Raw genomic sequence first — 12,899 nt, forward strand, 5'->3', positions numbered from 1 at the left:
GTGGAGGTGTTGGTCTAGCGCTTCAGAACAGCCGAGAGTCTGCGTGCAGCTGTCCACCCACCCCACCACCCGTTCATTCATTCATTCAAACCCGCACTGAACACCTACTACGTGTCCTCTACCGAGGCCCCTTCCAAGAGCCAAGTGGGACTGTGAGACAACCCCCAGGAAGCCCCTAAGGAGACGGAAGAGGAGGCCACCCAAGTGTGAGATCAGGAAGCCTCAAAGCCCAGAAACAAGAGCCGGTAACGTTCCCAGAGCAAGAAGTGTGTGTATGTGTGTGTGGTGGGGGGAACAGTGTCCAGGCTGACACATGAGGCAGGCCTAAAGAATAAAGCCACTACTGTCTCCCAGTGTTTGCTTGTTTACCCCCCTCTTCTTGTGACTATATCCCATTGTTCCAGACAGCATCCCTGCCCCCGCTTCCAAGCTCTTCCCCTCCCCACACTCACAGCTCCAATCTCCTCTTCCTTGCCTGACATCGTACTGTTCTTCCTTCAAACCATCTCCCAGTTCCTGACCTCTTGCCTACCCCTGATCTCACTTTCCACATTCTGTAACATCCCTTCTGGACCTGGGGTATCCTCAGTGTTTTTCATATTCACTTACCAAATGAATGAGTAAACCAGGACTCAAACTAAGGTCTATCTCTCTGCCGACCACCCTCACCACCACTACCACCACCAATGCTGAGCCACAGATTGCTTTGCCTCAAACAAGAGTGGAGGGATGGGAATGGCTGGGGGGCAGGATGGGAGGTACAGGCAACCTTTCCCACCCTCTCTCACCACTACCAGTCACCTTCCCCTCCGCATCCTACAACCAATATGCTCACCAGCCCCACCTGGACATCTCCTAAGGGGCCTGCAAGCCTGCAGTGATTCTGTGACTTTTAAACAGAGACCAAGTTAGGCATGACAATGGACATCTCAAAAGATTCAGCAGGCATTCATGCTGTAGCAAGACACGAAACCATAAAATTCAAGGGTTGGATGTGAACGGAATGGTTATCTTGGCCAATGATCCCAAACCTAAGAGTTGGTCATCAAGATCTGCTAGAGAGCTTTGAAAACTAGATCCAAGCTGGCAAAAAATATAGATCCCTTCCTGGCACCCACCCCAGACCTTCACAAGCAGAATCTTCCATTTCCTCAGTCCAGTCTCCCCTTAAACACCTCCACTGACACAGCTGGCTACCCCAGGGGGCTTTTGGTGCAATGGCTACAACCCCAAAGGCTGGAAAGTATCTTCTACCTGGAGAAGGAAATGATAACCCACTCCAGTATTCTTGCCTGGAGAATGTCATGGACAGAGGAGTCTGGCAGGCTACAGTCAAAAGGGTCCCAAAGAATCACACACAACTGAAGCAATTTAGCACGCACACACTTGGAGCTGAAATCTGTCTACTGCTTCTACCCATTTGCCCCAACTCTGCCCTTGGGAGCAACCAAAAATAAGCTCAGTCCCTCTTCTAACATCTGATAACAGGGATCCCAGCAATAAATAACACTTTGCCCATGTTTCTGCTTTCTTACCTTGCTACAGTCTGCTGTCCTCCCAGCTAAACATCTCCCACTCTTTCAAACATTCTCTCAGAAGTCAAGGTTTCCAATCCCCTGACCAAACTAGTACCCTCCTTTAAATTCTAGAATCAAACATAGAATCTCAGATGGGGCCTCAGTCTTCCTATGAACCGGATATGCCCACAAGCCTAACTAAGACCCTGCTGGCCTTTTCCAACAGTTAGACCAAAATGTTGCTTCCCATGAAGCTCATGGTCCATTAACTAGAAACTCCCAGATTTGGTTCATGACGTTGAAAGAGAGTTCTTCCCTGTCCTGGATTTGAATGTTACCTGGAGAAAAGAGGTTGCGGGGTCGGGGGAGTAGAGCTTTCCAATTATCTTCATGGAGTTTTGCGTTTGGGAGAGAAAATCAACACTGACCTGCCCTCCACTAGCAAGCTTCCCCCACCTGATAGGCATGGAGGAAAGAAGGATATGCTCAAGTGTAACTTATGTAACTGCACCCAAAGAATTTCTGGGCCACGGTCACATGGGACTCTGAGAGAAAACTGTTTCCATTCCCAACACAGAGGATGCTCCTGGGAAGTAAATGACCATTGGCCAGATCTATCACAAGATAAAGTTAACAGAGGTGCCAAGCAGGCCGCCATGACTCTGAAAGTCATCCGGCAAGAGGGCATACACTCGCAGAGAGGCTCTCGCCTCCCTCCCCCAACACACACCCCACCCCTGGCTGGGCCCGAGTGGGTGCTCCACAGCCCCACACCCTCTGACAGAGTGACCATGGCCGGGGCCTGTCTGCACAGGACAGCTTCTGTCCGGGCCTTTGACACTGATTTTCAAAACTCTTCTGTGAAGCTGGGCAGGTTTTGGTGCTGGGGTTTAATACGCCTTCTGTGCCCTCTTTACAGACAAACATGAGCACACTGTTCTGTGCTCCACAGCACACAGACCTCATGCTCTCACTCCAGATTAAAACTTAGATAGAATTATTAACAGTCAACATTCCCCAAGTACAGCAGCTGACCGTTCTTCTCCTTGGCCAGGCCTCTGCCATTCCTGAAGTCCTCCCCACAGGCATCGAGACACCCCTATCTAGATGTGCCTAGATGACCCCCACTCTGAGGCTTCTGCCCCCCTCCAAACACCCCCTTCCCATTGCAGAGATAAGGAGGCCACATAATCGAATACAATTGCACTGAGGCAAAACAAGCAGACCCTCCCTGGCTACAAACTCAGAGCCAGCCCCCCCACCCCAGCCTACTATTGCTGCTGGGGTTCACTATGGCCAGATTTCTCCTGTCCATAAATGTGGGTGATGGGGAAAGTAACTGGTGGTAGGTGACCCCTGGTGTCATGCTGAAAGTGTGTGTCCTTCTCCACACCACCCAGGAAGCAGGGAGGCAGTGGCAGCCAGCAGGGCGCACAGGGCAGCCACGGTGACCCACCACACAGGCCTCTGGGCCAAGTTCCAGAGCAAGGTGGCAGCTCACCACAGGGCTCACTGGATAACTGAGTGGGCAGGAAGCTCGGGCTTTTGAAAGGGAAGGGTGAGACTCCATGGGGGCAGGGGAACTGACCACTCAAGTCCAGCCCCCAGGTTCATTATGGAAAGTAGGGGCATGTGCATCCAGGGTACCTCCCTGGGGAGCCAGAGGTCAAGGTGAGAAGGTCGATCAAGGCCCAGAATCAGAAATGCAAACAGCCACAGGAAGTCAGCCACGAACAAAGAATAAACAGGACAGAGCTGTGATGATTTCCTTTCAAAGTCAACACAAAGGCTTCCCTCAGCCCACCTCCATAACCCAGGCCAGCACACACAACAGATACACACACACACAAAAACACACACACGTGCACACACATGTTCATGCACACGCATGCACATACATACTAGAGCCTGCCCACATGACAGACAGACACCCACCCTTCAGCCACAGTAGTCATTTCTTGGTCTGCTTCCCCACCCCCATCCAGCCCAAGAACGACACTCACATGTGCTCATGGTCACAGAACATCACCCACAGAGCGCAACTGCCATTCTGATCACTGGGACAACTGGTGACAGTTGTGGGTTCAAACAGGCACAAAGGAGGAAATGCAGAAAATCACTGAGTTTCTTCAAAAGGGACAGAGGGAAGCAAGGAAGGAGCTGAAGACGGGCTGGGTAGGGATGGGTCAGCCCACACCACAAGGGCAACCTCTGACAGCTCTCCCAGGCTCACAGGGACCCACACGGGGTCAGAATTTTCTTTTCAGAAACTGTATCAGGTGGGTTTAATGCTGCTGCAGACTAATAATACCCCACATCTGAAAAGGACTCTCTACTTTTCAAAGCACTCTTCCATCCATTATCACCTCCTAGTGTAACACTGGACAAGCAGAGACACTCATCTCCTTTGCCAAATGACTGTCCATCCCCATAAGACCCAAAGATGTTTTCTCCAAAACAATCTCTAATAACTAAGCATATGTAATAGTTGTGTGAGCATACTTGTTTGTGTGTGAGTGCATGCAGAGGCTTTATGTAGCAGAGTGGGATACAGTCAAACAAAAATGAGGTTGCCATGGCAACAGGCTCCGGCATCATTGCAGCCTATTAACACAAGTGAGGAATGTGTTTGGCAGATGCTTGAGTGTTATTTATGGTATGGGTGTAGCAGAGGGACTTCTAACAGGCAAAGAAGGAAAAAAAAAAACCCATGACGCTCCTACTGTATCCCACCAAGGAGACGACAGTGAGCACATAAGGCGAGGCTGACAGGCTGCAAAACAGGGAGTAAGAGACGGGGAAGCAGAAGAGCAGGCAGGCAGAGGAGAGGAGAGCAACAGGGGCCTGGAGGAGGAGGGAGTGAAAGGAAGTGAGAGAAACAGAGCAGGGGGGCGGCGGGCGGGGTGGGGGTGGGGGTGAATACCAGGGGAAGAGCTGGAGCAGGGGATCCAGCAAAAGGAAGAAACATCGTCCCCCCTAAAGGGCTGCCCCACCTTGCCTCTCGGTTTTCTCTTGAGTAAAACCATCAGGAGGCATCAGATAAGATACTAAATGTTTCTCCCTTCTAACTGGAGCAAAGGGCAGAGCCCAAGACAGAAGAGGGACTGGGAAAGAATAAAATACTGAGATCAGATACTGATGTTGAAGATCTGAGCTGGGACTGGCCTCTCATGAGAACTGAAAAAATTCCAAAAGATTCCTGAGGGCCTATTCTGTGTCCAAGGTCATGGAGGCAAATTCCCAAAGCCCCAATATTAAAAACCACACACTGCTGGCCCATTTACCTGGATGTGTATCTTCATCAAAGATAAGAACAAGGTATCTAACAGAGGCCACCGCCTGCCACTCTAGGGTAACCTGAGGCAGAGGGTAATGCTTGATTGTCTCACTAATATTTCCCACCATCCAATAAGATTTGCTCAAGAAACACAAAGTTTATATCAGACATAATTAGAAAGGCAAATGAAATACAAACCAAAAAAAGATACAGTTTTGTCTTAAGTCAACTAGAAAGAATGCTTGCATTCTGATTATCACAGACCATTTCTAACAAGCTCTGCTATATCAGCACCGCAGGTCACTACAGACAGGAGGTCTAAAGACTACAACTGTATAAAAGAAGCATGAGTTGGGAGGTGTGGCACTGGGGAAAGAAGGGAAAGAGACTGGCCTGGGGAACTAGATGGGGAAGTCAGTCAGCCAACTGCTGCTGCAGTGGCATCTTCATGCTAAGATGGAAATGGAGCACCCCAGGTCCAGCACTGCCATCCTGGGATCTGACTCCAGTCTCCTAAAGTCACTCACCTTGGATTGCCTAGGGCTGAGGCCCTGAGTCCCAACTCTGGTTTCAGTAAATACTCTGAGTGATCCTAGAAACCTCTGCTGCTCCATGTGGATGCCATGCCTGTCTTTCTGCAGAAAAGCCATACCCACCCAAGCAACCTGCCTCCCATTCAAGCCAGGAACAACCCTCAAAGATAAAATACTCATATGCTAGCTTGTGTCCCCAGGTCAAAACATTTGGAGCCTTTATAAGCACTAACAATAGTAGTTAACTTTTTTAAAACCAGCTCTCAATAGGTTTTTCTCTTAAGTTTAAAGATGATATCTAAAGATTTTTTTTTCCTTCTGATCCCAGATCAGAAAAACTTCTTTAGCATCAACAACCCCAATTACTTCACTCATTGGAATACAACCAGTTAAGCAATTATGAAATCCCTATATATTCTACACAGTGCTAGATAAGGCATAGATGGTAGAGAAGGAAAAACACATACACCTCAGGAATTCTCCATCCAAGGGGCTTACATTGGATGGGGAGTAAAACCAGGGGCACTCGGGAATAAGTAAGTGCCCCACCCTCTGGCTCTGACTCTGTTATTGGCCATGCAGAAGAGGGAGAGGCTGGCATGGCTGGAACGGAAGGAGGGCTCCTTGCAGAGGTGAGGCTTGGCACAGAGTGGGTAGAACTGGAAGGGGTATGCATTATCATCTCATTTGCTAGACAAGGAACCTAGGGTTCAGAGGGGCTGCAGATCCCCTCCTTCCCAGTCACAGAGTGCCTTGGGGATACACCTAGAGCTCAGTGCCATGAAGCCCACACTGACACTATTTTGAGAAAGCCAGGGGGTACAGGAGAGACCCTCAAGAAACACGCAGTCCTCAATAGGATTGAAGTCTGAGAAAAGGCACTAAAAGTGGGGAGGCAATGACTGGAATTCAGTTAGTTAAGAAGTTCTGTAGAGGAAGCAGATGCCCAGAGGGAGGTAGGGGGTGCAGTAGGGTCTACGGTCAAGAGACTAGACTGCAGCAAGGGCCCATTTGACTCTCACAGCCAAGCAGCAGCACAATCAAGTAGGCTGAGCAGGGACCAGTGGATGAGGCCCACGGTGCCACAGACAAGGGCACTTATAAGGGGAGAAGGTGTGCATGTCAGCAGAGCCAATCTCATCCAAGGTCACCATGGCAAGCACGACTTCCTCTCATAAGTCTTCAGAGGAATCACCAGTTAACCAGGCAGAAGTTTCATTTCCTCCTGATGCCATCATTCAAGGCTCACCTAACTCATCCCAGGAGCGATAAAAAGCCCCCACCACAGGTAATAGCCAGGAGCACCCACATGAAGGGGTCCTGACATACAACGCTAGCTTTCTGCTCAGGCCGGGAGAGGACTGTCAGCACACACAAAGGTTGCTTCCCACTTTTGCTGAAGGCAGCTTTTTGGCTCCTGGGCACTTTCACAAATGAAACACATCTGTCAGTCCTCCCTCAATTTCAGGTATATTTCCAGCTTTCAAACCCCCATCTAAGGCAACTGGCAGGGTTACCCTTTCTCCTCCCTAAGACTAGGCAAGGAGTTCCTAGGGTTTCCCCTCATCAATCCTCCATCCAAGACTCAACTGAGTTCACTACAAACTATCAGCGGTTCTACCTAGGGAGAGGTTGGAGAGGGATTAGAGGGTCTAGTCACTTCGGTCAGGGGCCATACATACAGGGACAGAAGCACAGCAAGAGAAGGGGACTTCTCCAAAGAATTTTCTCCTCCCACCCCCCTTCCTTATTAGTATCCCTACAATAATGGATAGGGTTTGGTGTGTCTTCTCAGCGGGAACATTACATAGAAGAGCACTCTATTTGTGAAGGAAGATGCTGGGGCTCAGAGTGGGAGGTCAGAGGCTAGAAGACATCACACAGCTGACAGAGCCATGTCTCTCTGGATCTTCTCACCAGTTTAAAGGGTGAAGGTGGGTTGCCTCTCTTCGGAGTCAGGCCAAGGACTGCACACCCTACTGTCTAGTCCCTGTGCCCAGATGGGCCCCTACCTGCTTGAGCAGGAACTGATCCTGGGCGTTGGTGCGCAGGGCGATGGCCAGGTGGAGGGCGGACAGGAGCACCCCGCTGAGTACCGCAGCCCGCATACGCACAGGCAGGAGCGTGTAGATCGTATAGATGAAAAACACAGTCCACCAGATGCCCTCGGAGGCACTGCGCGGCTGGGGCAGCAGCAGGCCCACCACCTGGACGGCCAGCACCACGGCGATAAGCGCGTAGCAGGCCAGGCCCATGTGGTCCTGGTGGAAGGCGGCGCGGTTGCAGAGCACGGCCATCACGAGGATCACGCCCACGGCGGCCGCCAGGACGGCCAGGTAGGGCAGCTGCAGCGGGGGCCGTGCCGCGTGGAAGGCCAACATGACTAGGCACACGAGCACCAGCACAGCCATGAGCATGGTGAGGCTGCTCTGGTTCAGACGGAAGAAGTAGCGCTGGTACAGCCGCTCCAGCTTGTCCGATGGGAACTTCTTCGAGCGGAATATCTGCAGCAGTGCCAGGCAGCAGGCGCCCAGCGACAGCACCGCGCCAGGCCCCGCGCCCGAGCCTGCCGAGCTGCCCCCATCCCCGGACCCTTCGTCTTCCTCGACGGCGCCGGCCTCCAGATCGTCGGCCGCGCGGCCCTTGCCACGCCGCTCCTCCAGGCCCAGCTCCACCGAACGGGGGCGCACTTCTGTTCCGCCCGCCGCGGCGGCCGCAGCCGCCGAGCCGCCGCCGCTGCCCGCAGGGGGCGCCCGGGTGCTGCCCCCGCCGGCCGCGCCCCGCCGCTGCCGCCGGCTGCCGCGACCGCAGTCGTCGCCGCCGCGCTCCTGCCAGGCCGACTTGGAACGGAAGCTGAAGCCGAAGCCCCCGGCCAGGGGGTCATCGCCACTCAGCGGAGGATCGTCTTCGTCGTCGCTGCGCCAGCGGCTGGCCAGGCGCTGTTGCTGCTGCGGGGTCACCGCCCCCCCAGGTCTCTTGGTGGAGCCGCGGGCCGAACCCCCGGGGGCTTGGGGGTAGCCATTGGCGCGGGAGTCGGCCTCTCCCCACGCGGAGCGGTGTTCCGGGCCTCCCCGGGACGCCGGCGCCGCCGCTGTCTGCGCCGCGTAGCCCGGGGGGCTCACGCTTTTGGAGCTGGACATCCCCCCCTCGGCCTCGTCGTCTTCTTCCTCCTCCCCCGGGGGCCGGGCCGGGGGTCTCCAAGGGGAAGGTGGACGGCCGAGCAGGGGGACCAGGCTGGGGTCACACGTCGGGGGCGGCCCGGGGCCCTGGGCAGTAGCGGGGCATCTTGGCACCCCCGTCCTGAGCGGAGAAGGAGGGCAGCGGGAGAGCGGGCGGGAGGCAGGCACAGCCCCGAGGTGAGAAGTGGCTGAAAATCCGCGTCGGGAGCCCCAGGTCCGAGAGGGAGTTGGCTCCGAGCTGGGGCAGCGGGGACTGCTCGAGCTGCTGAGCCGCGCGCAGAGGGACGTCCGGACTCCTGGCTCGCGTCGAGCTCGACAAGGACCGGAGTTGCGGACGAGTCGGGACGGAGAGGTGTCCTTGCGGGCGGCACCTCCCCGGGGCTTGCAATGCCCGGGCGCGGCACTCGAAGACTCTGCCTAAGCGGAGACCAGCGGCACGCGCGGCGAGGAGGCAGCTAGGGCGGCTCGGCAGGGGTCCCGGCGTGGAGACGAAGCGGGCGCCCTTCCCTCGCGGCGGACTGGGAGCGACTGGGAGGTGCGGGCGCCAGCCAGCATTATTTTCTTACGAGGGGTGGGGAGGTGGGATGGGGGGGGTGGAGAGGACGGGGGAGGGGGCGGCGGGCGGAGCAACAGCTCCAGAGCCCTGGGGGGAGGGTCCTGGAGCCCAAGGGGGCCGTCGCCTGCATCCCCCACCACCTCCCGCGGCGAGAGTGGGAGCTTGGCCCCGGCCGAAGCCGAGCCCAGCCTTCAGCGGGTCCGCGCAGGGGGCGGGGGCGAGGACCGGCTCCTGCAGCGCGGCCCTTCCCCTCTCGCCTCCCCCTTCCCCCAAAACGGAGCGGGGCTGGCCCGGACCCGCCGGCCCAGAAGGGCTGTCGTGCCGAGTCCTCAAGCCCCAGGCTCCTCGCCACCGGCTGCGGGCCCACCGCGGCCGGGCGCAGAAGGACTAGGCTGAGGGCGGAATCCGGCGCAGCGCCGCCGCCGTTCCGCCCCAACGCAGGCGGGCTTCTCCCAGGGAGCACGGCATCCAGAGATCGAGAGCCGGGACTCAGATGCAGCCAGCCGAGAGGGGCCGGCCCGAGAGCCGCTGCTGCGCCCCGGGGGCGCTCCGGGGAGAGCCGCGGGAGCCGGGCTCGCGGCGCGCCATGCACGCCTCGGGCCCTGCGCTGCTCCGGCCGCTCGCGCCGCTCCTCCCTTCTCGCCCGCTCGCCGCCGCCGCCGCCGCCGGAGCGCCCTCCGCATCCCCTCCTCCCGCCGCCTCCCCGCCCCCCGCGCCGCTCGGGCCTCGGCTCACAGCGGCGCGCGGCCGCCTCCGCCCCCGACCCGGCCGCGGCCCCCGCCTCGGCCCCCCGCCGGCATCCTCAGGCCCGGCCTCGTGAGCCGCCCTTTCCCGTGGGGGCCCTGGCTCCCCTTCCTCACCTAAAATTCCCTCTGCGCCCCCTCCCTCCCTGGCGCCTGGAGCCGCATCCAGCCCGCGGTCCCTTCGCCCGACCTGGGTGGCATGCGGTCCTCCTCGCCCCTTGCCTGGGTTCCTCCGCCCCTAGTCCTAGCTCCCCTCTTTTGTATCCCCCTTTAATCCCCCATCCCCCCATTCAACCCAACTTCAGCCCCCGCGCTGCGCCCCCTTTCCCTGGCCCGGCTCGATTGGCCGTTTCCTGAGCTGTCAGACTTGAGTCCCGCGCTCTTATTGGGCGATTCTCCGGCCGAGCGGCTGTGCCAAAGGAGGGCGCACCGGGCCGGGGGCGACCAGGCAGCGACTGCCGCAGGGAGCTGAAGACCAGAGTCCCTGGAGGGCCAGAGGGACCCAAGAGCCAGACCCGGAAATGGACGGGAGAGATGGAGAGACTGAGGATCTCTGAGGCCCAGGAAGACAGTTACGGGAAAGATGGAGATGCAGTTGGTGAGGCCGATGCAACCAGGGCTGGGCGGACAGGAATGCTTTGGTGGGTAGTTACCGAGCAAGAACCCCGCAGACAGCATTACGAATACCTGGCGTTTGTGAAGAGCTCTCTTTGTTCGTTCATATGTTGTTGTTATTATTATTATTGAAACCTCATTTGATTCCCCTCAGTAACCCTGGGTTGAGACAGGGGACAGTGCCCAGGTTATCATTCCCAGTTTACAGGTGCAGAAACTAGAGCTTCAGAGCTTAATTAACTTGCCACGGGCCACACAGTTCTCCTGACTTGCAACCGAAAGATCTTTCGTCAGCTCCAGGCTGGCTCCTTACCTAGCAAGGTGTTATCAGGAGGATAGGCACCAGAGCGAGGTGGAGATGCCACCCTGGAGGGGGACCAGATGCTCCTACACGGCGATTAAGAGGCAGGAGTGGAGAGGAATTTTCTTTGCGTTAAAGGACCTAGGCCTGTGGAATGAAGTACCTCTCCAATTCTTCTTCCCCCAACAGTCCTGCTGGAAGTTCCTGCAGCCTAAACTCTGGACGGGTGGGGAACAGTCACGTCTAATCCTGGGAGGGAGAAACAACCTTTGCTTTCTTCCTCCAGCTCTCCCTGTGGAGCTTCTGACAAAGAGACTAGAGGCCTGGGTGAGCCTCCCATCCTTTCTCTATTGGTCATCTCTTTGGAAACTGGAATATAAACCTTGCCAGAGTTGCAAATTGGGAGAACCATTCCAAGAGATCTGAATAAACTAACCCTAGAGTATGCCAGCATTTGAGTAATCAATCCATGATTCAGTTCAGTTCAGTCGCTCAGTCGTGTCCGACTCTTTGTGACCCCATGAATCACAGCACGCCAGGCCTCCCTGTCCGTCACCAACTCCCGGAGTTCACTCAAACTCATGTCCATTAGTGAAGTCTTAAAAGTCCTGAAGCCTGAATTTAGCCAACAAACCTTCATAGAGCACCCTCTATGTGCGAAGCACTGTGCTAGGTGCTTCAGGGATGGAGAGGTTACCCACCTCTGGTTACAGTCAGGGAGGGAGAGCAGCTAGATGCTAACTCCAGCTCAGAACACAATTCAGTCAGTATTCAACAGAGGACCAGAGAGTGTTTTGGGGGGTTGGAGAGACGAGGTGTTAATTCCTACTGTAGGTGCCAAAAAGAGGTTGAATCTGGAGCCAGCAGAATAGGAGTCAAGAGAAAAAGAGAATGGACTGATATTAAGCCACAACAATATGTCTGTGAATCTTATTGTCATATAACCCTTTTGAGGAAGATGTCATTGTCCCCACTGTAGATATGAGAAAACCAAAACAGAGAATCAAAGTTTGCCCGGTCTGTAGCAGAATGGAACCTAAGTTCAGTCTGCTTGTACTCTACCACACAGCCATGTAGCAAATATGATATAAGAACCCCCAGACTGGCAGCTGCATGGCCAGAAACCAGATGACCCGAGGTATTAAGGTGGTTGGGTTCCATCTTTGATCTCCTTCTCATTCCCTAAGCTCTCCCTAGGTCATTCCTTTCCATTTTATTCACACATTTTATATAACCATCATCTTATAACAAAAGCTATGTATGATTAAATGTGGGAAAACTAGAAAAAAGAAAGACAAAAGAAAGCACTTTTATATTACAGCACCTAGCAAGAACCATTAACATCTTAATTTTTCTCTTAACAAAAAATGGGACTTTTTACAAAGAGTTGTAGAATCTGCTTTTTTCTACTTAGCAAAATATGTGGATTTTTTTTTACACCAATAAGCATCCATCTACAATACCCATTTTATTGTCTGAGCAAAATTCCACTGCATGAATATAGCAAAATTTATTTAACCAGTCTCCTACTGTTGGACATTTTTCACTGTCATAGCAGTTTATAAAAAGTTTCCACTCTTTTACTGTTATAAACAATGAGCATTTTGTAGATAAATCTTCACACACATCTTTAATTGTATCCTTAGGAGAAATTCCTACAAGTAGTATTGCTGAGCCAAAAGATAAACATCTTCTCACTAAGGCATTTCTGAAATCTGAATCTTAAGCCCCTGCCTCCCCTTCTCAGCTCCAGTCTTACCTACCCCTGTCCCCTGGAGAAATCCCTGTGGCTGTTCCTTGGTATCCACCAACACCCTAGATTCATTTTGTCTAACACTAAGGTCATCACCCAAGAAACTTCCTCCTCCCTCTGTTTTCTCGCCCCTGGTGGAATTACCATCTGCCCAGTACTCTTGTCTAGAAAATCCCATGGATGGAGGAGCCTGGTAGGCTGCAGTCCGTGGGGTCGCTAAGGGTCGGACACGACTGAGCGACTTCACTTTAACTTTTCACTTTCACACATTGGAGAAGGAAATGGCAGCCCACTCCAGTGTTCTTGCCTGGAGAATCCCAGGGACGGGGGAGCCTGGTGGGCTTCCGTCTATGGGGTCACACAGAGTCGAACACGACTGAGGTGACTTAGCAGCAGCTGCAGCAGCAGATCCTGGATCTCAGACC

General features: G+C 54.4%; 2 protein-coding genes across 2 annotated transcripts in view; one reads left to right on the plus strand and one right to left on the minus strand.

Annotated features, from left to right (window-relative positions):
• ADCY5 (adenylate cyclase 5) overlaps positions 1-9,084 on the minus strand; it is a 154,832-nt gene extending 145,748 nt beyond the window's left edge. The window contains exon 1 of the mRNA XM_055395631.2: positions 7,340-9,084. Within this exon, the coding sequence (XP_055251606.1) occupies positions 7,340-8,467 (1,128 nt within the window). The 5' untranslated portion in view covers positions 8,468-9,084. The remainder of the gene's footprint in view (positions 1-7,339) is intronic.
• A 16-nt stretch (positions 9,085-9,100) lies between these two features.
• Positions 9,101-12,609, plus strand: LOC129551550 (uncharacterized; the record flags this gene model as incomplete). The annotated part of the gene is made up of 2 exons (XM_055419612.2): positions 9,101-10,403; positions 10,911-12,609. A coding segment is annotated over one exon (1,062 nt), but the record flags the coding sequence as incomplete, so codon positions are not given.
• Between the last annotated feature and the right edge of the window lie 290 nt (positions 12,610-12,899).

This window comes from Moschus berezovskii, chromosome 1, assembly GCF_049115385.1.
Source record: "Moschus berezovskii isolate FMDL1 chromosome 1, NW_MosBer_1.0, whole genome shotgun sequence".
Classification (NCBI taxonomy): Eukaryota; Metazoa; Chordata; class Mammalia; order Artiodactyla; family Moschidae; genus Moschus; species Moschus berezovskii.